This window comes from Erpetoichthys calabaricus, chromosome 9 (genome assembly GCF_900747795.2).
Source record: "Erpetoichthys calabaricus chromosome 9, fErpCal1.3, whole genome shotgun sequence".
Classification (NCBI taxonomy): Eukaryota; Metazoa; Chordata; class Cladistia; order Polypteriformes; family Polypteridae; genus Erpetoichthys; species Erpetoichthys calabaricus.
The window spans coordinates 177,622,234-177,649,152 of record NC_041402.2 but is presented as its reverse complement, the minus strand read 5'-3'; the positions used below and the strand labels follow the sequence as shown (position 1 = coordinate 177,649,152).

The 26,919-nt window shown below is 38.6% G+C and overlaps 1 protein-coding gene across 1 annotated transcript; it reads right to left on the bottom strand.

Moving 5' to 3' along the window:
* Positions 1-5,290: 5,290 nt before the first annotated feature.
* vps11 (VPS11 core subunit of CORVET and HOPS complexes) lies at positions 5,291-26,919 on the bottom strand. The gene is made up of 16 exons (XM_028808450.2): positions 26,778-26,919; positions 23,435-23,583; positions 22,177-22,312; positions 19,641-19,804; positions 17,539-17,786; positions 17,055-17,256; positions 16,680-16,831; positions 16,087-16,273; positions 13,728-13,871; positions 10,428-10,619; positions 10,081-10,242; positions 9,851-9,990; positions 9,566-9,768; positions 9,246-9,417; positions 8,679-8,901; positions 5,291-5,862 (listed from the first exon to the last, which is right to left on the bottom strand). The coding sequence occupies exons 1-16, from the start codon at positions 26,917-26,919 to the stop codon at positions 5,695-5,697; spliced, it is 2,784 nt and encodes a 927-aa protein (XP_028664283.1). The 3' UTR covers positions 5,291-5,694.

Genomic DNA, 26,919 nt, shown 5'->3' with positions numbered 1-26,919 from the left:
CTCTTCAACGTCTACGCTAATAGAACCAAGCTGGCTAGGGATGACCGAGGGGTGCGCGGATTGTATTAGAGGCTTAGACGGGAGGCTTTTCCCATACAAAATACAATTTCTTGCCAAGAAGGTCCCCGTCTATGGAATACAATAGCATTGTTCTTACATCTTATATTGTTAATAGTTAACGATTTATGTGATTGTCTGTTAATTCATGTATATTTTTCAACATTTTAAATAAAACACATTAAGAAAAGATTGTTCTTTTTGCAGATACATATCTTTGGGAGAATAACCGTTGGTTAGCTGTAAATTATTACCTTCAATATCTTTAAGCCCCCGCTAAAAGGTAAACTCAAGGAAATGCAGAAAAGATGAGCCTGCTGTCTTAAAAATAAAGTTGTCAGAACAATGCCATAGCTGAAATGTTTTTGGTTCCCAAAAGAACCATGCAAAAGACGTTTCCAGAAAGAACAGTTGTTTAGTATTTGCTATTCGGCGAGTGGTCTTGCTTCTGTGGCTTTATAGTTAACTTTAGATAGGAAGCAAATAATGGTCTCTGAATTATTGTGATTCCCTACCAATTTGTAGTATTTTTCTGTTTTTTCGAATCTGCTGGCCATTCCATCAATAGTTGTAATATGCAGACATGAGGCGATTTTTTTTTTTCTTCTACAAATTCATGTCACTCAGAAGAATCAAGGTGAGGTCATTACTGATAACCTTTACGTGAGCTAGGAAGTAAAAGTCGCACGTTTCGTAAGTACAGTGCTCAATTTTAGAACAATTAAAAACAATTCCAAAGCTGAGTCGCCAAACAATGGATGCTGGTTTTTGTTCCAGTTACAAATGAACACCCCCCCTTAGAATTTTTTTCCCCCAGAATGCAGACAGTGGGCTGCAATTATAAGAAGAGTTTCAAACTTTACTCCTCAAGACTGCAAGATACTGTATATTGCATTAATTCCTGACACATTTTTTTTTTTAACAAAAAGCTTTTTGACATTTTTAATTAGGCTTCGTTGCCCTTTTGTACATCAGCAGATATAAAAACATCTGCCAGTGTTTTCTTTCTAATTCAGTTTCACAGACATGTCAAAAATTCATAGCTTAACTGCATAAATATGGCATTCTTAAACTGGCTTAATTCAGTTGTTATGGAAAATCATTTTAAAAAGTCACAGTGCTCATGAAGTGCACATCACCAGACTAACTGCTGATGACCAGGGGCCTCATGTATAACGCAGTGCATAGAACTCACACTATAACATGGCGTAAGCACAAAAGCGGGACTGTGCGTACGCACAGAAAAATCCAAATGCAAGAATCTGTGCGTACGCAAACTTTCACGTTCTTCCAATACATAAATCCCGATCAGCGTGAAAAGTAACGCACGTGCACACGCCTTCTGTCCCACCCCAACTCCTCCCAGAATTATGCCTCTTTGAATATGCAAATTGATATAAATAGCCTTCTGTGAAAAGACAATGGGAAAAGCACGGGGGAAAATATAAGAATTTCAGCGCATACCAAGTGGAGGCAAAGGAAAAACGCACTATTTATTGGTTTAAACAGTGGTATAATCAACAAAAGAAAGTTGATCGAGTGACATAGTGTCGGAGAAACTCGAAAGTTCAAGTTCACAAAGTCGCACAGTGCCCGAAATAATAAAGAAGTTGTCACATATCAAAGTCGGCGTGAAAAGGCGACTTGTAGCGGACCGTCTGAGTGTCACATGAAAGCTTATTAGGGTACAGAGAAAAAAAATAGGCACACAGTGGGGAAAAAAGCACAAAATGTCAACTTTAATCTCGAAATTTCCACTTTAATCACAGTTTATTTTGTCATTAAAGTAGAACATCATAAACTTCATCTTAAAATCGTTTATTTTACTAGTTTCTCAAATCCCATCGTAACTAAAGTAGCACGTTAAATGCTTTGTTCTGTGTTTGATCTTCTATGTGCTCTATATGTGTGAATCACAACGTGCTTCTGTTCTTTCTCTTTCTCTGACAGGACACAGAATCCATTACATTCGTTATATTACAGCTCTCTGAATAATTAAAATACTGAGATGTATACGTGATATCTTTTTCATGATGATAGGAATGAAAGCATGTTATTAAACATGGGAACACGGTGGCGCAGTGATTGTTCATATCTCACGCAAGAAGCTTGCTGCACCATGCGCGACCTTCGATCAAATAATTTATTACAGAAGTACTGTCTCTTTCAAACGTACTAACCTCCAGTTCCTGTCCTTACTTTTCTTTCTCCAAATACCCAATCGCCACACAATCAGCTCTGTAATAGACGTTAAGCCATCTGTAAGCTTAGAATGCCGATTCTTCAAAACTTTTAAGGAACATTGAAATATTTTCGTAGTACGTTTAATTATTCTATCCGTCTATCCTTCCAGTGTCGCGTCAGCACCAGCAATAATACAGCGCAAGGCAGGAGCTACCCGTGAACTAGCTAGTGCTGCGGCACCGTGTCCTCACATGTTTAATTATTAACAATACTAATTATTTAAATGAAGTTAAAGTTTTATCTGTATACTATAAGCAACATATTTTGCTGCATTTCATCTTAACAATGATATCGTCATCATACACGCTTTAAAAAGTGGCGCAGGTTGTGCAATATTATAACTGTAGTGCAAGTTTACAGTGGGGTAATTGTACTTATAAGTATAAACAGTTCTACAGGGAGCACTTGATTGAGTGCGTTTATAGTTCTTGGGATGAAACTGTTTCTGAAACACGAGGTCCGTACAGGAAAGGCTCTGACGCGTTTTGCCGTGGCTGAGGTAGTGTGTGCTTGAAACTGTATACCGATAATTCTCTTTCCGATCAGCTGCTGCTGTGATTCCCCACTCAGATACAGTGATATAAATACTCTGAGTGGTACAGTGAGAGTAATATGGAAAAAGATGATCCGCTGTGGCAACCCTTAATGGGAGCAGCTGAAAGAAGAACAAGATGCAGTGAGAGTAACAACGCTAAAGCAGTTATGGTATTTGGAATACTATGGCTATTCCCTGGACCATTATATTGCTACAGTTTAATTACAATCAGATGCATTACACTAATAAACAATATGCAGTTAATTTCAGTGTATTTATAAAGCTGTGTCAGGAATGTGGGTCTAGGAAATAAAGGGTAACCACAAAGGAACAGTAGCACTGCTTCGACGCTGGGTGCCGCCAGTCTGCAAAACCAAGCGGAGAAATTGCATATGCCAGGGTATGAGGTACCGTGGAAATGTGCGTGGCTTTACGCCAAGTTTAGGTTTTATACATCGCGATTTGAGCGTGGAAACATTCGTATGCAACATTTCTGTGCGTACGCACTGTTTATACATGAGGGCCCAGGACATCAGATGCCAGTTCATCCCAGGACACAATCTTGCCACACTCGCTCAATTTAGAGTTGCCAAACCTAATATGTACTTCTTTGGGTTGTAGGAAGAAGACCCATACAGACATGGAGAGAGATATGCACAGTACACACAGTTAACACAACCAGGAATCAAATTAAATCTTTTGGGAGTTTTAAAGGAATATACCACCGAAAAAATATCACTTCTCTCTCTTACTTACCCTGTGCTGTTTGTAGTGATGGCAGAGAAAAAAAGTTTATCCTCAGGTCTTCCTCATTCATTGGTTAAGAGTCCCGTTTTCATTTCTCACCTGAACATGCTTCACATTCGTGCACTATTCCAATTTACTAAACAATATTTTAGCCAAAAATGCATGAATTTTGGATGCTGTGAGCATACGACTGGGTAACAGGCAACTGGATCATGTGGCACAAGTAACTGAGATTTTTTTTTTTTTTTAAATGAACGTTTTATATTGTTTGCTTTTGTTCAGTATAGTCTCCCACTGACCCCACCGAAGCCCAATGTATTATACTTATCTCTGATCTCCATTTAAAAAAAAAAAAAAAAAGTTCTCGGCCATCATTACAAACACAGCAGGATAACTAAACATACAAGAAATGTTCATTTTTGGGAGATATACACTTTTTACTCAGCAGCACACTATGGGCCAACAGTGTTGTAAAAAGAAACCTGCATCAATACTTGTTAAAACTTGCATATGGAGTTCAGAAAGACACGCACAAAAATCTCTGTCGAGATATGATATTACTCAGAGAGCAGTATTAGATGTGCAAAGAAAAGCTGGTTTTAAAAAAAAAAAATGCAGACACTAGAACAGACATCAAGATTCCTGATGTCAAAATATTTATGGGCATACATGGCATCTGTAGGTAAGTAGATTTTCTATTCTTGCTATTCAGACAGAACAATGCCAGCTCTATATCTGCGTCCCAAATGGTCACAACTAGAAAAACACTGAGCTCAGGTAGCATAAAGGTTACAAATGAGACCAGACCATGTTTTCTCATTACGCCAGTTTATGGACTAGTAGCACAATAGTCAAGCATCTTATCTAGCCATTTCTTAACAATTAAGGCAGCATCATACCTCCACAACATCCTCTTTAAGGAAGTACCTCCTTATTTCAACACTAAAAGCACATAATTTCTCATCATACCCTGCTATTTTCTAAAATCCCAACCCAATCTTAAGAGTCAAGACACAAACCATCATTTGAGCCAAAATGAAAAACAAAATACATCTACTGGTGTCCAAAGCAGTTTGACCAATAGTTTTTAATACATTTGCTTTAGATATAAATTATATTTACAATAAATCTGTAAGGGTCAGACCAGAGGACAAAGTGGAAGTACAAATTTAATCCTTAGTTATGAATGGATTGTGTAGACCCCTGATGCAGTGAAAGATGCAAGAGAAAGAGAGACATGGATGACAACAGTACACTGATTCAAGACATACAGAAAGACAGACATTAGAAATGCAAGACATTAAAAGAATCAGGTCTTGTGGCAGCAGAGGACAAAAGACAAAAAGTCAGCACACAGCAGAAAAGTAAATGACTGACATAAAACAGAAAAATAGGGCACACCAGCACTAGGCATAGGACAGAGCAAGAGAAAAAAGACAGATAACTGAAATATCTTCTGTTAGTGTGCATTGTATTTTAATTTTAATCTGTCTGCCCTTTATGTTTCTAATGTTGGGCTCTTACATTTCAGATCATATTTTGATGTACGAGAGAGAAAGACAAAAAGTAACAACAACAAACCAATGTAACACAGACAATACAAATGTCACCCTAAAAGAAGACATTATTAATGTTAGACATTTGAGAGACAAAGAGAAGGACAAGCAAGATCATCAAAAAAGAATGAGCACTGAGATTTGAGGAAGAAAAAGGGAAGGAGAGAGAAGACATGAATTGATTGGGTTTGACTGAGATTAAGGGCCTTAAGGCACACAAGATGCAAAGACCTAGTGAACTCCTTTTTCTTCAGGTTGCATGCGAGGGACAAAGCAGAACAACCAGTTTCAGTCATTCAGTCACTCGCTTGCTTGTCACACCAGCCTGACATATTAAATACAGTTTCTGCTTTCTTCTCTTTGTGCTTTAAACAGACTGCAATATCATCAAACTGGGCAAGATGCAGTCTGGTAGCACATGTCTGTGTAACAAGTGAAAAGAGATGAAGTGCTTCAAGTGACTTCAGACAGCTGTGTGGAGCTTCTGCACCTCACCCTATTAGTCCTACACAAAAAAAGTCCCACAGCTTTCACACTCTTCACATATTGTGGAGTTCAAGATGTTCTCTTGGTGTGGATGAGAAGATCTCTGTTTAGATCAGCCTCCAAACAGCTGGTAGTAGACTTGCCCGTAGGAGGGTCAGTGATTAGAGTCAGCTTGTTAAACACTCCACGACCAAAATAGTCTGCTACCACCGAAAAGCCATCTTTGGAGCATTTGAGCTGAAGAAAACAAAAAGAAGATAGCAGATTTAAAAACTGGGTAAAAAATATAACATTAGAGTCTTCCGATGTCTAGTACCAAAACAGCCTACAGAAGGTACACTAGATACATGGAACAGAATTCCAAAAACAGACAGATCTGATGGGTGGACTGTGTGTTATTACCTTAAATAAAAGGTGACTCAAGATAAGAAAAACAGTCAATGGCTAAACCAGGCAGACACTCAGGGACACTGAATATTTCTGTCTCAACTGGAAGCTGACGTATGGAAAACCCTGAAGTAAGGAAGAGCATACAGGCCGAGTTAACTACTGAAATATGTAGTTGAAGCAGAAACCTTGACAACCTTTAAGAAGTACAATATTTGGATGAGATACTAGGATAGCTTAGCTATTTGCTAGACAAATGAGCTGGATGGATTGAATGCTCTTCCATCTTGTTTGTCAAATTTCTTACGCTCTTATGAGCTAGTATTTGAACATGGGGCCTACTGGTTTCAAACTCTTTACAGCACCCCTCTATTTATGAGATGAAGTGACACCACTGGCTAGTCTTAGGGTTTCATGAATAGCTTCTATAATTTATCACTTAGTGCTTCAATTCACTTTTAATTTTTAATGGAACTACATAACCCTGTATTCCTCTGGAGCTGTACATCAGCCATTCACCTATTTATTTTCTGTGAGGTTATATTTTGGAATGGGGTTATGGTGGGTCAGATCCAATTAGTGCAGTATTTGGTAGAAGTCAGGCACCGATCCCAAACAGCATGCCAGTCCATCAGAAGACACACACAGATAAGCTTGCCGATGGAAGTGTTACTTGTAAAACAATTAATTTACACTTGAACACATGGAAAATGTGTAGCCTCTACAAAACAAACTGCCATACCAATTCCTTGGTCAATCTTACAATCACTATTACATGGTAAAGTTTTCTTTTAAAAATGTAATCCTCCAAGTGTAAAAATTTGTAAAACGGGCAAATTATTGATCTAATTGTTCTATGAATATGATTTCAATGAGCATACGTCACAGGCTCATCTGCATATTGATTTGTCTGGTCAAAAGGTACCAAAGGTAGAAATCTAATTTACTCAGCTACAAGGCATTTTATGGAAACCCATTCACTTGTGTTCTGAACTATCTATATGGGATCAATTTTTATTAATATCTGGAGACCCTGATTCTCAAACACACTGCTTTACGTTTGCCTCGCATGGTGACTTTGGAATATAAATCAGGAAAAACATGACATTCCCAAACCTGTTTAATCCAATTTGGGATCACAGGGGACAGAGTTCACTTTATGACAATCAGAACTAGGTTGTTGTACCGTGTTAGCCATTATGGATGTAGTGAGAAGGGGCCTGAGTTAGCAGGTTATATCTAATCTATTCTTGTAATCCTTATAATTACAAATATCAATGCAACAATAGGCTAAAATGCAATAACTCATGGGGAATCTTGAAACTAAGATTAAAACTGCCTCATTACCAATTAAAACTATAAAATGACATTAAAAACTCAGAATCAATGTCTCCATGATGGGACAGTTAACTTTGTGAGCTGGAATGTGAAAGGCCTGAATCACGAATTAAAGGGAAAGAAAGTATGCTCTCACCTAACAGGCTTAAACGCTAAAATAGTATTTTTACAGGAGACCCACTTACTAACCAAGGATCAGTTCAGACTACAAAAAGACTGGACTGGCCAAATGTTCCATTCTAGCTTTATAAAGAAAACTAGAGGGGTGGGAATTCTCATACACAGAACAGTTCCATTTGTATACATCAGATGTAGTATCGGACTCTGAAGGGAGATATGTGATGGTCATGGGCAACTTATATAACAGTAAAATGATTTTGATAAATGTTTATGCACCCAATGTTGATGATAAGGAATTCATGCAAAATCTATTTGCTTCCATTCCCAATGTGAACACTCATAAAATTATAATGGCTGGGGACTTTAATTGTGTTCTAAATCCACTCTTAGATAGGACTCCTGTGACAGGGGGGACGACATCTAATACTGCAAAGACAATTACACAGTTTTTAAATGATCACAACTTATCAGACCCCTGGAGGTTTCTTAACCAAACTCAAGAACATATTCGTTCTACTCACCAGTGCATTATAGCTACTCAAGAATTGATTATTTTTTTATAGATAATAATTTCCTGCCTACAATTAAATCATGCAAATATGACACAATTGTTATCTCTGACCATGCCCCTCTAGTTTTGGAGCTAAAATCATTAAGCCCCTCACACTCACCTTGTAGATGGCATCTTAACCCTCTTTTATTGGCAGACGAGAACTGCACAGAATTTATATCCAAACAAATCAGCTTCTTCCTAGAGACAAACACGTCCACAGAGGTTTCTGCAGGAACACTCTGGGAAACTCTAAAGGCCTTCTTAAGAGGACAGATTATTTCATATCTTTCCCACAGAGAAGGGGCCTGAGTTGCCTCGAAAGCTTGCATATTGTAATCTTTTTAGTTAGCCAATAAAAGGTGTCATTTTGCTTGGCTTTTCTCTACATTCATAATGGCTAACACGGTACAACACCCTAGTACTACCTTTTATTGGCTAACTAAAAAGATTACAATATTAAAGCTTTTGAGGCAACTCAGGTCTCTTCTTCAATGTAATGTAATTACATCTTGCCTGAAGAATGGGCCTGAGTTGCCTTGAAAGCTTGCATATTGTAATGTTTTAGTTAGACAATAAAAGGTGTCATTTTGCTTGACATCTCATGACAATCAGAACTAAATAAAACACAACAGTCCGGTGATGGTCTGTGGCCCACCTGTCGCTGGAAGAGTTCATGCTGATCCCTCTTTTGATCTTGTGCCCTCAACATGTCCAGGACCTTGCGGTTGTCAGGTGCACAAGTAGGGCACTCTGACTCACTTTCTGCGTAGCTTTCAAAGCAGTGCTGGTGGAAGGAGTGGCTGCACAGGAAGTGCACTGATGGCAGCTCCAATGGGCTGTTACACATACTGCATTTAGTCTTCTGAAAGATCTTTGCACTAAAGACAGATAAATTGAAATATTTTTAAAGCAAAGATAAAGAGAGTGAATTTTTGATAATTTCTGACAAACACACACAGTCAAACAAATTTAGTCATATATACTGTATATAGTGGACACCTTCTATGGGTATTCATAGATAGCAATCAGGATATAAGCCCTGTTCAGCTATAGGTATTGGTTAGCTTGTCTGAAATTGTTCCAATTAAAGATGTACCCTGCTAGCCTAGACTTAAAAGTATGTGGTGGGTATCTAGCCTTAGTAAATGTGGTCTGCAGCTAATATAACATACTGTTTACATTATGTGTATTTGTTTACATAAGCTGGACTGGATATGCCCACCTGCTACGCAGTTCCTGAATCTCTTGCCGGAGTTGAGCAGTCTCTTCCCGGTATGTTCGAATTTTTTGCTCATCTTCCTCTATCTGTTCACTTTCTTGGTGTAGTTTATTGATAAGGTAGTCTTTAATGACTGAAAGTGTGGCTGTTGAATTATGGGCCAACGTCTGCACCACTGAGAGACAAAAAATAAAGACAGAGCAAGTGACCACCCCAAAGAGTAATATCTATGACTGCTGTGGCAGGTGCTGAACATATCACTCACTAGGCCACACAGTAATACAGACAGCTCTACACTTGTCCCTTTGCTTAGCTGGACTCACCCAGCAGAGGTGGCATGAGACTGTAGCGGTCAATGTGTTGCAGCACAGCACTAATATACTCTTTGCAGTCTTCCTCTTTGCGGGCAAAGTATCCAAGTGCTTGCTCCCACAAACATGTCTCCTTGTCTCCATAGCGCTGGCAGGCCTCCACTACCTTTCCGTAGTCCTCATTCTGCATATGGTAGTGCATGATCTGCTGGTACCTAACAAAACAGATTCCAGAAGAGATGTTAAAATACAGTTTTGAATAGGGAACATGACTTTGGGCTGGGAGTATGTACTCACAATTGGCCCTGCTCGTACAAGTACAGAACTCCCTCTTTGAAGTTGTGCATCTGGCATAGTATAAGTGCTTTGTCAAATACAGTGCTGTAGCATCCACTTTTCAACAATGATAAAGCTTCCTCCTGCAAAGCTTTCTTTTTCTGAAGGAAAAAAAAATGTAAGTAGTAGACCCCTTAGTAGACCCCTCTTCATGTGGCGGCAAAATCTGTAACCTAGTTGAAAGCAGCTACCTTGATGTCCTCCTCATGTGCCCAGTCCTGCAGTCTAAGTTCCAGCAGTGTGTCATACACGCCCTGTGGCGACTCAGCCTCAACCTGGATCATGTGCTCCAGGAAGGCCCTCAGTTCCCGTGGATGATTGGCAAAAATGGGAATGAACTCCTCAGAATTTGCCTGCACGAAAAGACAAAATAACAACTTTGAAGACAAAGAATCCACCCAATCCAAAACAGCTTGTCAATTTGACTTGGAAGTAATGATGAGGACAGAAACACTGAGCTGGGCTTTTCTCTGCATTTTATTTAACAACACTCCCCTTTCCAAATTCCTTATTACTAGCTCCTAGACCACCAACTCACCTTCTTTCTTTGTGTTTCCAGAGAAACAGTGCCACCTTCACCACTGGGTTGGTAGTTGGTGCACAGCCCTTTCAACAGGTCAGTGGTCTCCTCAGGGGCATGGTGCATTAATGTCTTGCCATAGCGCTTCATGTTGCTCTCTGCCTGATCAAAGGGCAAACGACCAATGTAGCACAAAGCCTCCTGATAGTTCTACAGAGAAACGATTCAACACAATTTTCAGAATACGCCACAATATAAGAAATCAAAATCAAAACAGTAATCATCATAGGTGCGACTCTGGCTGACTACCACTTAAACAATGTTTTTTTTACTTGTAGAACTACAGCAATGGCAGTTAAGTGAATTACTCACTGTCACATGGTGAATCAGTGCCAAGGGCTGCCCCTGCACCCTTACAGTTTAGAGTTAAACACCTTAGTCTTGAGGCCATAAGTAAATCAAATGTTTTATTCAAGTTTAGTTTTTCTAATGGAACTGTATGAAAATGTAACGTTAGAGTGTCCTGAGAATAGTAGAAAAAAGGAGTCTTGTTTTTTTTTCCTCTTCCTCTTAAGGACTCTTAATTACTTCAGCAAACATGACATGCGCCTGCATACACAAATGGTTGTCCCTTCATACTAAACTTTACCTTTGGACAAGTACACCTAGAAAAGGTCTACCACATTGCAAACTGGTGTCCACAGTCTGCTACTGTTTTTAACAAGCATAACACCACTCTGAAAAATAAAGTACCAATAGCTGAGAAACAGCTCTATCACTTGCCATGAAAAAAGGATCAATTTCTTTCTTTTATAATCCAAATGACAATTTCACGTACCTTCTACAAATCACCAGTTTTAGTTCTGAACGTAGCGCTAGCAGCCTGGCATAATCACAGAAAACAATCATGTTTCTATAAGAGACAACAAATCATCTGCTCCTCACCATCTCTAGATTTCTACATTATCTGTCCCTCCACAGCATAGATAGTACTAACACTTCCACCATTTCCAGTTTTGAAGTCAGCCATGAACGACTGGCATCTTCACTTCCACTGTGACCACAAGTCAGACTTTTACAAGAATGCTGGTGCAACTTCATTTCACTCCCACGTTTGAAAAGTAACAAAAATGCCTGAGCCTGAAACATTGGATCAGAGGTTAGAGCTACAACTACAATTTCTGTAACAACATAAAAATTCTACTCAAAATTTCTATAATTTCCACATTATATAAATAATGTAACAATCCACACAACACATTCAATGAATATATTTTAACTGTCTTCTTTTGGACAGTAAGCAACCAATCACTAAATTTACATACATTCCATTAAAAAATAAATCAAATATAAAAATAAAAAAAAAACACTTTAAACCAATAAAGAGCAAGTGACCAAAAAGCAAAAGCATATACTGAAGTAGAAACAGCAAGCAAAGTATTGCAGCATGAAAAAAAATAATCAAGCAATGGATTACCATCATTTATATGTTCCTCTGGGGAAAATATGCTTATTAATGAAACAGTAAAAAAAAAAGAAGTCAACACACAGACACACACAGGCTTTTGTTATTGCCAATTTTATCCCTTTATGAGTTACTTAAGACACGGATTTGTGCAACTTTGAGAGCGCAATCACATGCACTCCGCCACAGATGTGAGTTGTAACCATTTCACTTTTAAAACAGTGTCCTACACGGTCCTAATAAAGGAACAGAAGCCAACACTGATTAGCATTACCCCTAAAATTTTAAGAACGTAGTAAAAACACTTATGTCATACGTATTTTTTGGTAAAAATCTTATAGCAGCATACCTAAGCCATGTTGAAGGCCAGAAATCCGTGATAACAGACCAGAGCTGCCATTATCTGACCATGATCTTTTGGAGTCAATCTTTTATTGACCTACTCTTAACTTTATGTTCAATAATCACTACATGTGGTTTGGCTCCTTAGTGTGTCTGGTAGTATAATAGTTTGGAGGTACAGTATATTCTGTGCATATTCGTATGTGAAATAAGATATCTAACTTTGACTGCTTGACTGATTTACTTTATTCGACTAAAACCAATTTACTTTTTCTTGACCAAAATGAATTGACTTTTTGTCAGTTAAAACTAGACTAAAACTAACAATAGTTAAATGACTAAAATGTGACTAAAACTAAAATGCAGTTTAGTCAGAAACACTGGGTACCACACCTGAAACTTATGAATACCTGCCCTGTGCTTTTGATTTAAATCACACCTTAACAGTGCCAACTGTGCAGTACTGCAGCTTCTTAGAACACACTGTGTAGAGACAAGCACCAATTTAATTTAATTTGTGACCGCATATGCCACGGTATTGTTCTTCACCCCCCTTTGTCTTAAAAGACTATTCTGCTAATATACGATTAGTAATTGCAAGAACACTGCTACATCACTGGTTAAAATGTACTGTATCCAAAACAAAACCTTGCATTGTTGATTTTTATGGTGTTGTTGCTTCATTAATGAAATGGCTTAATCATAAGTGAAAGTTTTTATGCATCTAAAATGGTCATATGTCAGAAACCTGGTGTGCTGCCATAAAACTACACCCCAAAATTGCACAGAATTTTCTATAATCCCTCACTCTCCTGAACTACTAACACACACTGGCAACAGACAGTGAGCTGTGTGTCATGGATGATGTTGTGACTGGTAGGTACCATCGACTATAATGTCATTTAATGTTGTCAGGTGTGCTGCAACACTGTCTGTGAAACAACTGTAGAGATTTACTACTGCTAGGAGTTCAAGAGCAGTTTGAATATGTTATGTGCTGCTGTTGAACACGAAATACTATGCCTGGTGCCATCCTTTAGCTGTCACAACATATAAATTCAAATATGCCCATTACTGGTTACTAATGATAGTAATTCTGCACAAACAAAAAGGCTTTTATGTGTCTGATTCAGTTAGTACTTTTACCCAATGTGACATAGAAATCATAATTTGTTTTTCATTTCCACACTTTTACAGCAGAAGCACTGGTAGGTGAAGTGAATTGCTTTAGGTCACACCTATAGTTTATGGTTGGGACTGAGCTAAAACACACTAGGAGGGGTTTAAGGTTAGGGCACTAATCTTTCTTTAAAAAATATTGGTTACTAGAATGAAAGTCTGGCTGAACATGAGCATTGAAAACTATGTCATCAATCTCCTCACATTATCATTAAAGGCATTCTTTCTATGAGAACAGCAGGGTGACACAGCTCAAAATCCAATTTGAATGCTGAAACACTCGTCTACTTATTTTGTTTTCATTTTCCCAGCATTGCCTTGGTTTTACTGACCTTGATGTCTTCCAGCTGAATCTTAAGGTACCACTCATGCTGGTCATGTCTCTCTGCCAAAAACACAGCATGCTGGTAGTAGCCAGCCTGGCGTAGGACCTTGATGGCAATCTCCACGTCGAAGTGCACCTCACTCTCGCTTGTCTAGCATATGGTCACAAAAAGAGAGAATTATTAAAATCACAAAAGATTTTAGATAACATCCTGTCAACTACAAAGCATTGACTGTTCTGAAAGTTCTATGACTCGGATGTATAAGTGAGTTAAATAAAAATTCAAATCTATCCTTATATAACAAACACAATAAAACAGAACTAGCCAAACTGCTTAAAAAAGGAAAGGAAAAAGGAAATCTAGAGCAAGCAAGTTAAATAAAGTAGCCCTTTTATTAAAAGCATTATTTATTTTTTGTGGGTATTAGATACAATAGTTCATGGTGTAAGAAATTCCAGGTTTCATCACAGATTTAAAGCCAAAACATTTAGCATTTTTTGCCTCAAATGTAAACCACAATTATAGCACAGTGTTCGCAGTTTAACTCTTTCACGGTGGACGTCGACGTTTGTCAACTAGAGAGGTTGAGGGCAGTATTCAAATGTAAACTGTGACAAAACCCACCATTATGTTTCAGTTCGACTCTCTTTGCTAGAAGGAAAGTTAGCTTTGTTGGTTTGACCAAGATTCCTTGCGCTCGCGTGAGTCATGAAGAGCAAACAACGTCAAAAATGGCATTGAAATCTGGCGAGAGATCGAAGCGAATGCGCAAAGCAAAATACCCTGTGGACGACGTTCTGTATATTATTGCTGAATTAGACTCTGACTTATCAGGTTCTGATTTTGATGCAAGTGATCTGGAGATTGAGATCAAAAATGAAACTGAGGTACCGGGATCAGCTAATCATGGTGCTTAACACGTTTGTGTAGCGGACACGACTACGGCAATGTTCCCCTGGGCGGACCACCACTTACAACGACAAGAGGTACAAACCAGATTATGTTGCAACTGCCAAAACCACCCCCACCCTGCAAAGACAGCCTGTGAGCAGCTCAAGCCACAAGAAACCGCAAACTGTCGACCATAACACACAAACAGATGTTTTATGTTCATTTATGTGAGAAACCATTGCTTTGTGTGCTTGTCAGAAAACTGCATTTGCAGCCCTCAAGGGTGAAAGTATGTCTTTTGAAAATTCACAGAACTTTTGAATATCAGTACCATATGTCTTTTGAAAATTTATAGAACTGTTGAGTATCAGTACCATTTTCAAAATAATGACATACATAAATGTTAGCTACATCCCAATAAAAATTTCAAAAGTTTTATCATTTGTAAACTTACACCAATGCAAAGAAAATGAGAAATAATATACGTTTTATTAAGGCTGGTTTAATTAAAAGAAGAAATTGGTTGAGATAAAAACCTCCAGCCACAGTGGGCCTTGAGGGCAGAACTTGAAAAACACTTTGTTAGATGGTGAAATTCTGCTTCCTTTGTCATTTGCATTTCATTGTTACTTGGCAGTTGGTTAAGGAAACAAGAGGCAATGAAAAACAAAGAATAGGTTGGGACAAAAAAGGGGAAGCCACCCAAGACCAAACCTGAGGACCCCTGCTATAGTATATGGCACAGTAAGTATTCTGTGTTACTGGACGTATAAAGCATGGCAAGCTAAGAAAATGCCCAAAATATATTGCACAGCTTGCAAAATTTCTCTCACAGTAACACTAATGCTGTTGCTGATTTAATGAAGGGCAGTGAAAGCACCAAAAATAAGTGGCCTGCATCACGTGACTAAGCATCACATCTGAATATAGTAAGCAGTGTTTAATCTCTCTGATTATGATTTATGAATTAGTTAATTTAGACGGCTAATAAACTGGCAACTGTGATCTAAAACATTGAAGCCAATGTAACTAGTGATTGTTTATAGAACAATCACTATCATTATAGGTTGAATGGCCAATTTAATTGTCAGGAACCAGCTGTACAATGAACTAGTACATTTTGCAAACAAGAGCACTTACATGGAAAGGAAGAAACAGTGGGGGGGAGAGGGGGAGAATAATATGAGGTGAAACTGAAGTGTTATAGTGACAGTAACATATGCTGAATTATCACTAACATCACAGATAATTCTGGAAGGCATTTTCAGTTTCTGTCGTTGTGGTTCATTGAGCAAAACTGTTTAATTTGGGGGCATTATTGCCACAGCCCTCAATTATTTCTAAGACTAACATCTTTCTATAAAACACAACAGCCAGTAAAACAAACACATAATTAATTATAAAAAACAGAGAAAACAAAAATGTTAACGTATATATATGCTTTCAGCCCACATCTAAACATTTTCTAACAAACCTTGATAAATTCCTCTAACTTGGTGCTGTCCTTTAGCTTTGTGTAACAATTCAGCAGCAGGGTGGTGTGGTCAGCATTAGCGAGGGACTGTCTGTGCAAGGCTTGCAAGTAGGCGGTTAGGTTGTGAATTCTTTGGGCATCCAAGAACTTTCTAATTACATAGGAGGGTTCCAGCTTTCCAATAGTCCTGAAGAAAAAACAGGGAGACTAATAAGGTGAGGCTAATATAATTCAGTTACTAACTACAGAACAAAGATAGCAAGATCAAACTGGACAGAAACACACTAAGAATAACAAATACAATGTTATGCTATAAAATAACCAAAAGCAAGCATGCCTGCTTTATGGCCATGAAAGGCAGCTAACCTCATTAATCCATTCTACATCCAGGAATCTAATAAGACTAGCTGCTTGAAAACCAAAGACATGGCACCGAGGCCCTGAGACTTTGTACACTGCGATATACCCGACTGAAATTGATATAAATGGTCAGTGAGACCTGCTTTGAATTCAACTGATGTTGTCAATAAAACTGAGCCATGTCCTACCAACTAATGATTCCCAAACTGACAATTTTGCTGAAGGGTCCTCACCGGATATACTGCTGGATGGCGCCATCGTGGTCTCCCTTTACATACAGATGGTCTCCATACTGGCGGAAGATCTCGGAAAGACCATCAGTGTCTAAATGTTGGCTTTTTGCCAAGTTAATTGCCATCACAAAAAGGTTCTTCTTGAACAACATCTAAGGCAGTAACAAACATAAATTCACTTTCATTTATCAACGTTTAGTGTAAGTCTTACAAGACATGTGCAGCTTACAAAAAAATTAATGAAAAGCGTCATATAATGAGCAAAACTGTACATTCCTCAATGCGTTTTCAGCCAGCACTATATCGCTGAATCATCTGTAGCTTGGCCCTCTTTCATGCATTTTTAAAACCCAAATTAGCCAGGTGTCCCTTCACCTCTAATTTTGTCTGTGTGTCCTTCTCCTGAAGCACTAGCAGCCCATTATCCCGTGTCAGAATATGCAAAGAGCCCCACTCAGCCACAACATCAATGATGTCTTCAAAGGTTCCACTATAGGCAATGAACTTATTGTCAAGGTCATAAATGTTGAGTATCTGCTTCTCTGATGACAGAGTTTCCCTGCTGCCAAATTGTGACCTGCAAAGAAAAGGGTTTGTTGTAAACTCAGAGGAAATGTTCAGTGGGAAACACTGTCAGTTAGGACAGCGGAAATGTTCAGTGGGAAACACTGTCAGTTAGGACAGCTAAACTGTGACACCAACAGTCTCTTCTGAAGAACTGCACAGTTTAAAAACCTGATTTAAATCTTTCTTTTACAGTCCTATAGATGCAACAATTAAAATGTGAATGAAAGTAGAGGTCTTCCCCACAAATGCAGGATTTCATACTTCTGCTGGTTATGTACAACTGCTCACTTACTTATTTGGAGATTTCTTGTCACGGCTTAGTAGCACAAGGTAGCCACGGTGCCAATGAGCAAGGAGTTTCTGCCCCTCAAATGCAAAGCATGGTCCACGTTCATCAGGCTGGTAAAGATAAACACACTCGTCCCCTGCAACAATGAACTGAGAATCCTGCGAGGGGTCTGTCAGCGAGGTGCAGCGCAGAGCGCAGCCATGCACATCCAGCTCAGTGCAGGGATACTCTTTTACAGACAGAGTGTAGCACTATAGTGACAAAAGACAAATCACATTTTGAGAACTAAAAAAACATGAAGCAGCAAAGCAGGCAGCATTAATGCTAGGCTGGCAATGTCATAAGACTCCCAGTGCAGCAGATGGACCCTGTCATCTCTCCGTGTGTTAAAGACTGGGCTCTTAGAATCTTATGCTGTTATAACCAAGCATACTACTTCCTTCACTATTACATATTATGGTACTGCTTTCAGTGTCCTGTAGTTGGGTGATCATCTCTTACTGTAGTTTTCTTTAGTTATACATCCAGAAGTCTGTTCATAAAATAAATACCTGAGGAAAAAACCCTCATCAGCCGAACTTTCTTTTCTCTTCGTCTTGAACAAATCTCAATCAATGTGATTTCTACCACTTCTGTTCCTGGAATTGGAACTTGCACTAATATATCTCAGTTTGTAAAACAAACTCTTCTCAGTGGTCTGAGCTTTATCATTTGTAGTCCCTTATCGTATGTCTCATGTAAACACCTCCCTATTCTTTGTTGTTACATTTGTAGAATTTCAGCATTATGATTCTTTAGATAATACTATTACCTAAATGTCCTGCATCCTTCAATAACACTGTTTCTTACTGTATCACCTAGCAGAATAACACACCACCTCTGGACCAGATAACATCAGATGATCTGTACCTTTAACTCGTTAATGGGGGACTAGTCTGATGTGTGTTTGGCATCTTAATCTCATGGAGTCTGAGCCTGACAAATTACATCTTATTATGTATATGCAAATGTACTGTATCTTAAATTCATAGTCCGCCCTTAGCACCATACAACTTTAAATTCTCGGACTGCTGGACACTTATCCTACCAGATCCCAGTATCCTATAGCTCTGCACTTTATCCCTGTCTTATTTCCTTTGGCCTTAATGCTTGGGGGACTTATTGAGTCTAATCTAAAGTCTGATGGTAGTAATAGCCTGCAGTATCCAACAGCTGTACCCAAAGCAAAGTGACCCTGATCTCAGTGCCTTGCAGATTTACCTCATTAAGTTAAGACACTCTAAAACTTTTAAACTTTATGTCCCTGTCAAATTTTAAAATATCCTGCTACCACATGTCAAGGAGTGGAATTCACATTGATCATGGCATCATACTGCTTTACCTCATGCATTCCATTCTCTTGTGCTGCAGGTATTTTCTATTAGTCTGATACAATAAGACCAGAATCTCTGACATTCTGTTTTGTGATCCAATCAGACCAGGCTACTCTGTGTACATTCAGTTTACTCTTAGGGTCCCACAGTTTAACATTCTGCATTATGGTCCATATTAATCCCAATATCCCACAGCTTTACATCTCTGAGTCTTATGCAATGTGATATAGGTAGTATGTCGCTTTACCTGCAATGTAACCTCAGTGTGTCATCCCTTTCTATTATAGTCAGTGATCCCTGTCACATACAGTAAGTATAACATGTAGTCTGAAAATGATCCTGTCTTATTAGTGTCTGACAACACAGATCTAGTAGAATCTTTCTCCCAAATTTTGTAAATTCACACTCTGACAACTTGTTAGCTCACATGTGAATAAAATACTGCATTGTGACCTATAAGTCTTCATCTGTCAGATATAAGCATCCTAATAGTTTATACTTCGAAGATGGAATTTGTCAGTTTTTAGTGTCTTGTTGCTTTAAATCTTTTATCATTTCTGTGTTACTCTCTTCAACCAAATACTCTCAAATTTCTGCACCATACATGTTATTCTCCCATGAGTATGATCCTGTCAGATCTAAAATGTCCAGAAACTTGAAACTAAAATTCTAACCATTCAAATTGTAGGAAAAATATTTTATTTATTAAAAATGAAAGTTGGGTTACATTACCAGCACTTTCTCCAGTGTTGCAACAAACAGATGTGTGGTCTTCCCCGATTGACGAAAAGCAAGCCCTGTGATTGGACAGTTGCCTTCATGCAAAGTGTGGGTCTTGCTGTGCCGGTCCCGAGTGATGTCACCCTTTGTCAAGACCACACTGCCATCTGTAAAACCTACAATAAATTCAGCAGTATGCTGGTTAAGATATTTTGTTTTCTATATCTGAACACTGCTTCTAAAAAATGATTTTATAGGAAACCTGCGGTCTCAACTGTAACTTTAACTTGTAGTAAAAGAAATACTTAGCAAGAGAAAGTATTGTTATTAAACATAATTTTAAAAGACATCCACATTTATATGTATGTGTATGCATAATTTATATACATAAATACACACACGGCCAATATTTTCTAAACAAATTCTTGATGTTTCAAACACAACCAAAATGTGTTGAAGACTTATCAGTTCTTAAATACTAATACCAGTTCCATGTTAATTAACTGTAACTTTAACTTGTAGTAAAAGAAATACTTAGCAAGAGAATGTATTGTTATTAAACATAATTTTAAAAGACATCCACATTTATATGTATGTGTATGCATAATTTATATACATAAATACACACGCGGCCAATATTTTCTAAACAAATTCTTGATGTTTCAAACACAACCAAAATGTGTTGAAAACTTATCAGTTCTTAAATACTAATACCAGTTCCATATTAATTAACTTAGCCTAGACACATGAAAAACTTATACATTTAACAGACATTAGCCTTCAGACTCACTGGTTATCCAGAGGGGAGAGATACTAATTTGTCATGCGTTGGAGTTACTTGATTTTCACATAACAATCCTTACATATTGCATGTTTCATATTAAAAACTCCTTAACACGTTGGGAAAGCCAAAATGCTACAGTGCAAAACGTTCACTGCATACCACCTGCGAGAAAGCACTGTAATAGCAATGCACTTTTATGCAAGTAATACCAATAAAACACACTAATGAAGAGATTATAATAAATTGTGCAAAAAAAATCCAGATACAGTATTTGTCCTCCAGGTATTGATAATGTGCTGTGATGAAAAACACTGCAATACTGTACTGTACTTTAGTAGAGATGGAAATGGGAGGGTTTGATAGTCAAGGATGACACCACCAGGCCCTTAACTCTAAATGAGTAGTTTTTAAGTGACAGATGGGACTATGCATAAAACAACTTGCTTCATGAATCCTGACTTTAAATTAAACTAGCACTTTGAAAGACATTGCTGAAAAAAAAGCTCACATCAGTTCTTGACCCTTGATTGCATGTGGGAGACTGAAGAAAAAAAATTGTGCTACAGCAAAACCAAAATTAATATTTCAAACTTTAGCACAACACTACTCCCTACACTCAGGTACTGCAGTGGAAACACCATGCTCAACAGATCTCAGAAAATAAAAAGAAAAATGGACACCGCAATTTAGAGGAACAATTGAAGAAAAAAAACTGTATTTTTCCAGAGATGTGGGATCTCAGAAACTATGTCTTTCAACAGGATAATTTCACAAAATAAGACATCAAAGCCATACTGGAGTAACTTACAGACGAAAATGTCATTGCTCTACACTGGATCAGGCAAAGGCTCATTTTAATCTCAAATCTTCACTAATAAGTATCAGGAATCGATGAGTGATGTTCATGAACTGTTCCCACATTACTTCAGGAAGGAACAAAAACAACAGCATCCAGATGTTTCAAACGTGTAGATATTTATGCTAAAGAAATAATTATTGGGTACTATTTACACTAAAATGTCATTGGCAAATGTTTTGGAATTTATTTTTTAATTCGGCAGAAAATTCACAACATTTGTTTTTCAGATTACAGAGTTTTGTATTACCCAATAGCACAAAAGGGCCTAAACAAAGTTTGTGAAAAAGTTCAAATGATATGAATGTTCTTATGCACTGCAACTTCTCCACAATTTTACAACAATTCCCCAATTGCCTCTGAAAAAAAAGTATCTATATACAGTATATATCTCATTGCACACATGCATGCACACGCATACGGAACATCCACGTGGTACTACTGAAGTAAAAGCTCGTTGACAGCACACCCTGCAGAAATGCAGTCACTAACAGCCTCTATTCTTTCACCCTCAGAACAGAGGATGAGTCACACAATGACTTCTGACATTACTTCTAGTTTGGTCCCTGAGGTCCCATATCTCCCACCCCATGTGTGATTTAAAGAACAACGTCACCAGAAGTCAAGATTCATGTCTGGAACCAATTCAGAACAGGATGGAGTTCTGTTGCTTAAATAATTTTGATCCCATTTTCCTAAGAGAGGCTCTGAAGGATGACAACATCCACAGTCTTATTCATGTGGACTTTTGGCTAACACTACACGCCATCCCAGCTGGTCCCCAATCATTTGTAATCTCTCTCCGTATGCCTATAAGAATAGGAAGGCATTATCTCTCCCCTTCTTCCCAGTGAGAACCAGTAGGAAGGTTCACTAGGCAGTTTATGTTTCCTGCGTGGAGGACATACCAATGGCCATGAAGCTGAGATTCTCATGTACAGTAAGGCAGGACACTTCTGTAGGTTTGTTTCCAGGAATGGCTGGAAAAATGCGGGTGCACAGAGGACTGCTGCTATCTCGCTTGTCCAAATTCCATACTTTCACCTGTTAGGGGAAGGAAATTGAAAATTAAACAAAAACATTAATATACACACTCTCTGCAGCTGAATTTTAGACTTCATAACTGTCAGGACACATAATGTGTGGATTGGTAGTATCACTGTCCACACAATAATCCTTCACAAAGGAACTCCACAGGATAGTGTGCTGAGATTCCACTGCTGCACTCCTTTATTACATTTGCTGAGGTCTTCACCACCATAGGACAGATCACCAAAAACTATCTGACACCTTACAGAGATCTTCCATCTGACACAGAATGCTACGACAAGACTCTTCCATTAATGTCACCTAAATAAGGAGCTGATCATAGGCATCAGGAAGCAAGAGGCTGACCATTCTCCTGTCTACACTGGGGGGGTACTGTGGAGACAGCTTTAAATTTCTTGAAGTCACTGATGACGTGAAATGAGCAAAATACATCTCACCAATACTCAAGAAGGCTCACAACACCTTTAATTTCTCAGACATCAAAGAATTTCCCAGATATCTCCAATTATGCTCACCAAGTGGAATCCCTCCTCAATGGCCACATAACATCCTTCTACTGCAACTGCTCAGCCTACCAAAAAGCAGTAGATAGTGTGGTGAAGTCAGGCATATTACTGGCACACAGCTCCCTTTAGTCCAGGACATAGTTATACAATACATGTATATATATTGCCTTAGAAAGGCAAACAGGATTATTAGTGATCTCAGCCATGATACACAGTCCTTTTTTCCAGTCCTCTATTTAGGACCATTAGCATTCATGCCACAAGGTTCAGGGCAGTTTTTTAAATCCAGAAGTTATAAGTCTCCTCATACTGACAACTGCATATGTATTTCTTTTAAATACATTTTGGTGTTGTATTTATTGTCTGTTGCTGGAATTATGCTACTGTCACTAATCTGTAGGAGACAAAAAATAAAACTATCACTGCACTATGTACACATGACTATACATTTGAACTTAGTATTATTTTTCATATAAAATATGTTCAAGAGCCTTAAGGAGGTGTCTGTTATATACTTCACCTTCATACTGATGTACTTAGGCCTGTTGTCAAGGTGTCAATCTACAAGGGTGCCTATGTAGGAAACTCCCTTATTTTCCCATGTGCTCACCAGGGGGTTGATGCCTTCATCGTCCTGCCCCACAGACACCAAGATACTGTGCTGCTTCAGCTGGTAAAGATGTGTTACTCGAAGCTTGTAGGCTTGAAAGTTGGAGAGCTGGGAAGAGCGAGTCAGAAACCAGATCTGTCCAGACATATGTAATAGGGGTCAAGGATAACCAACAGTCTACATGCAGCATCACTGGCAACCTGAAACATATCAATGCTGCCCTGCATTTCAGATACAAAACACACTCCAATCACAAAGGTCAGCACTACTGCTTCTCAGTGTCTTGGGTTTTTAATCACAGCCCAGGCCGTGTCAGTGTGGAGTTTGCATTTTATCCCACTGTCTGCATGGGTTAACCATACTACATTCTCAAACAAGTGTCAGTCAGGTTAAATGGATATTACCAATTGGCCCAGTCTGAGTCAGTGAATGCACAAAGACACCCTATAATGGCCTTGCTCCCATTCCTTCTAAGATAGCCGCCCACATGCCTAACCTGAACTGGATATACATACTAAAATATGGATGGATGCATGTATAACCTCTCCAAAGACCTAACTTCAAACTACAACATCGAGACAACAAAAAGGCACAACACCAGTTATACTTTCTGAGGCCACTAACCAAATGAAGACATATTTGAATTCTTCTCTGCCCAGAAGAAGTGTTTTGACTGGTGGTAGAGTAACACAACCGCACAAGTGACGAAAGACTTACATTTTTGTCACAACACTCTGAATCCATTCAAATTGAAATGTGCTTATTCCAACAACAGGGAAATTCAGAGCCTAGAGTATATAATGGATGAGTCATGTTTAAGACGCACTTGCACTCTCTCACACAAAAACACACATGCGCACGCACACGCACACACACACTCACACATAGGATTAACATCACCACACACATCTTAAGGATGAGGGGAAAAAAAGAGGCACTGTTAAAACTTAACACAGAAAATATCAATGCCAGGATTCATACCCAGTGTTTTTTTACCAAAAATTTACCACCATGCCATTTAGGTAGTGCCATTGGCTCAAAAGAATCATATTGTCGGTTTCAAAAAAACTAAAAAATTTACCACCATGCCATTTAGGTAGTGCCATTGGCTCAAAAGAATCATATTGTCGGTTTCAAAAAAACTAAAAAATTTACCACCATGCCATTTAGGTAGTGCCATTGGCTCAAAAGAATCATATTGTCGGTTTCAAAAAAACTAAGCACACATGGAGAGGTAGACAAGATATAGTACTGAAATATCAAAGCGCACACCAGTAAATGCATGAACATTTTTTTTACCATTAATCAATACAGCTAATGGCAACTTGAATAGCAGACTACAAACCAAACATGGCTGTACATTCTATTGTATTGTTTTTTGCAAAACAATTTTTTGCTAGTACAGGTTGACCATTCCTAATCCGAAATGTCTGTGTCAAAGATGAACCTGCTAATTAGCGCAAATGTGTCAAAATGAACATGGGAGAGTTTATCATGAACATGTAAGCCTATTGCACTCCAAACAACAATAATAGCTGCTCATTTCTTCAGCTTAGCTTCTTAGGCCAAGGTTTTGAGAGGTCATAATTCAGTCCCAGGAGGAGAGGAAAAAACAACATTCACCAAAGGCAAACCCATTGTCTCTCAATATACAGTATAACTCCATCACAAGGTTGCAAGCTTATCACAATGGCATTGGATCCAAGAAAGAAAACCAACCTTGGACACCGACTCCTATCATGCCTATTTAGATTCACAAACTAATCTAATCTGCTTGTGTTTGAGGATTTGGAAATACTTATAAAAACTAAAACTCCATACATACACTGGAAACTGAAACCATGATCTTAGACCTCAGAGGGAGAACCATTATACATCAAGGCTCTCTTCGGTTTATGAATAATAATAATATAGTGATAATGAACTTGTATATGCTTTGACCACGGAACTTAGTCTTATGTTCTTATGACAGTTAAGGCTCTTGCCTGTCTTTGGATGTTAGGAGGAAACATTGTAACCTAATCTGCGCCCCACCCCACCTCTGTACAGCTCAGTTCCTTATTGCTAACACCTTCCAAGTCTGTACACAGCTTTGGACTGATGATCGATGACCATCTGTTCTTCACTGACCATTTTGTTATGGTTTCTTTTTCTTGAAAATCCCACCATATTACATCCTCAAGATCAGACCATATCTGACAGAATATGCAGTGCAGCTCCAGGTCCAAGTCACATCTGGACTACTGCAGCTCTCTGCTGGTAAGGGGTAGTGGCATGTGTCACCAAGCCATATCAATTGATTCAAAATGCAGCAGCACGTCTGGTGTTCAACCAGCAGAGGCAGGCACATGTCACTGCATTTGTTCTCTGTGGCGGCACACATTAAGCTCATATCCTTGATGCTTGCCTTCAGAGCACTCAATAGGTCAGCACCTACTTTATTTACATATGGAGACATTTGTGAGGTCCTATGCTCCTTCTCCACTGCTCAGGTCAGCTGATGCCACCACTGCGTAGCATCAAATCTCATTCCAGACTCTTTCCATGTTCAGCACCTAGCTGGTGGAAACAGCTACCCATCTCCATTCAAAACGGTGTCTCTCTCTCAAAGTGTTTAAGCTTTTGGAGACTTTCTTGTTTGGTGAATGTCTGTCTAACCAAAGTTCTTGTAAAGTAAAAAATGTAATGAGCGTGTATTTTTCTTCACTTGTGATGGTCAGTTTTAGTACTGTGTCACACTTGTTCCTAAATATTCACCCAAACTGATGTTTGCTCGCTTACGTTGACCTCTTCTGTAAGTCGCTTTGGATAAAAACGTCAACTAAGCAATAAGCCCTCACAGCCATCTGATCAAACGAGATGCTCAATTTAAACTAGAAGCTGTCCCCTTTTTATTGTTGGTTTATTTCCCTCTTTTACTAATTACTACGTTTGAATAAAGACGCCAATGTATTTATTACAAATGACATACAAGAACCTGGAACTGCTTTACCCGTAATATTTAGTATATGACTCCCTGAGCTTTTAAAGTAAACCGGAACAGTTAGATCAAGTTTGCCTTATAGCACTCTCTGGACAACTAATACCTTACTTTTTCCGTAATAATATGACGAGTTCCACTTTCTACATAAATATAATTTGGTTTCTTCATTGCATACCTTAGTCAACAGTCGTTTTCCTGCCTGTTAAACATTTAGCTGTATTATCAATAGCATTTGCCATCACTTCTGTGTAGTGCGTCGTAACCGCCTTCGAAATACGCTAACTACACGTCCTGTCAAAAAGAAACAATATATAGCGCCTTACGCCGCAATATGATGCAGACAATCAGAAAAAAGGATATCTCCAAAAACGATATGCCCCCGACCGGAGTCACTGGCGGAAATCCCTTGTGGTAAGCTGAAGGACTTCCCACTGTCTGCAGGATCCTTTATCGCCTCTTTGTCAAAAAAGACAAAGCGTCTCCACTGCAAAAATGCAGCCAT

Bases quoted from the DNA above. Each gene is read 5' to 3' on its own strand.
- vps11 (XM_028808450.2), bottom strand. From the start codon at position 26,919: ATGGCTGCATTTTTGCAGTGGAGACGCTTTGTCTTTTTTGACAAAGAG. The intron at 16,274-16,679 runs GTGAGGACCCTT...TTTTTTCTTCAG, and splicing joins GCCATCCAGCAGTATATCCG to GACTATTGGAAAGCTGGAAC. The intron at 9,418-9,565 runs GTGAGTCCAGCT...TTTGTCTCTCAG, and splicing joins TCTCATGCCACCTCTGCTGG to TGGTGCAGACGTTGGCCCAT.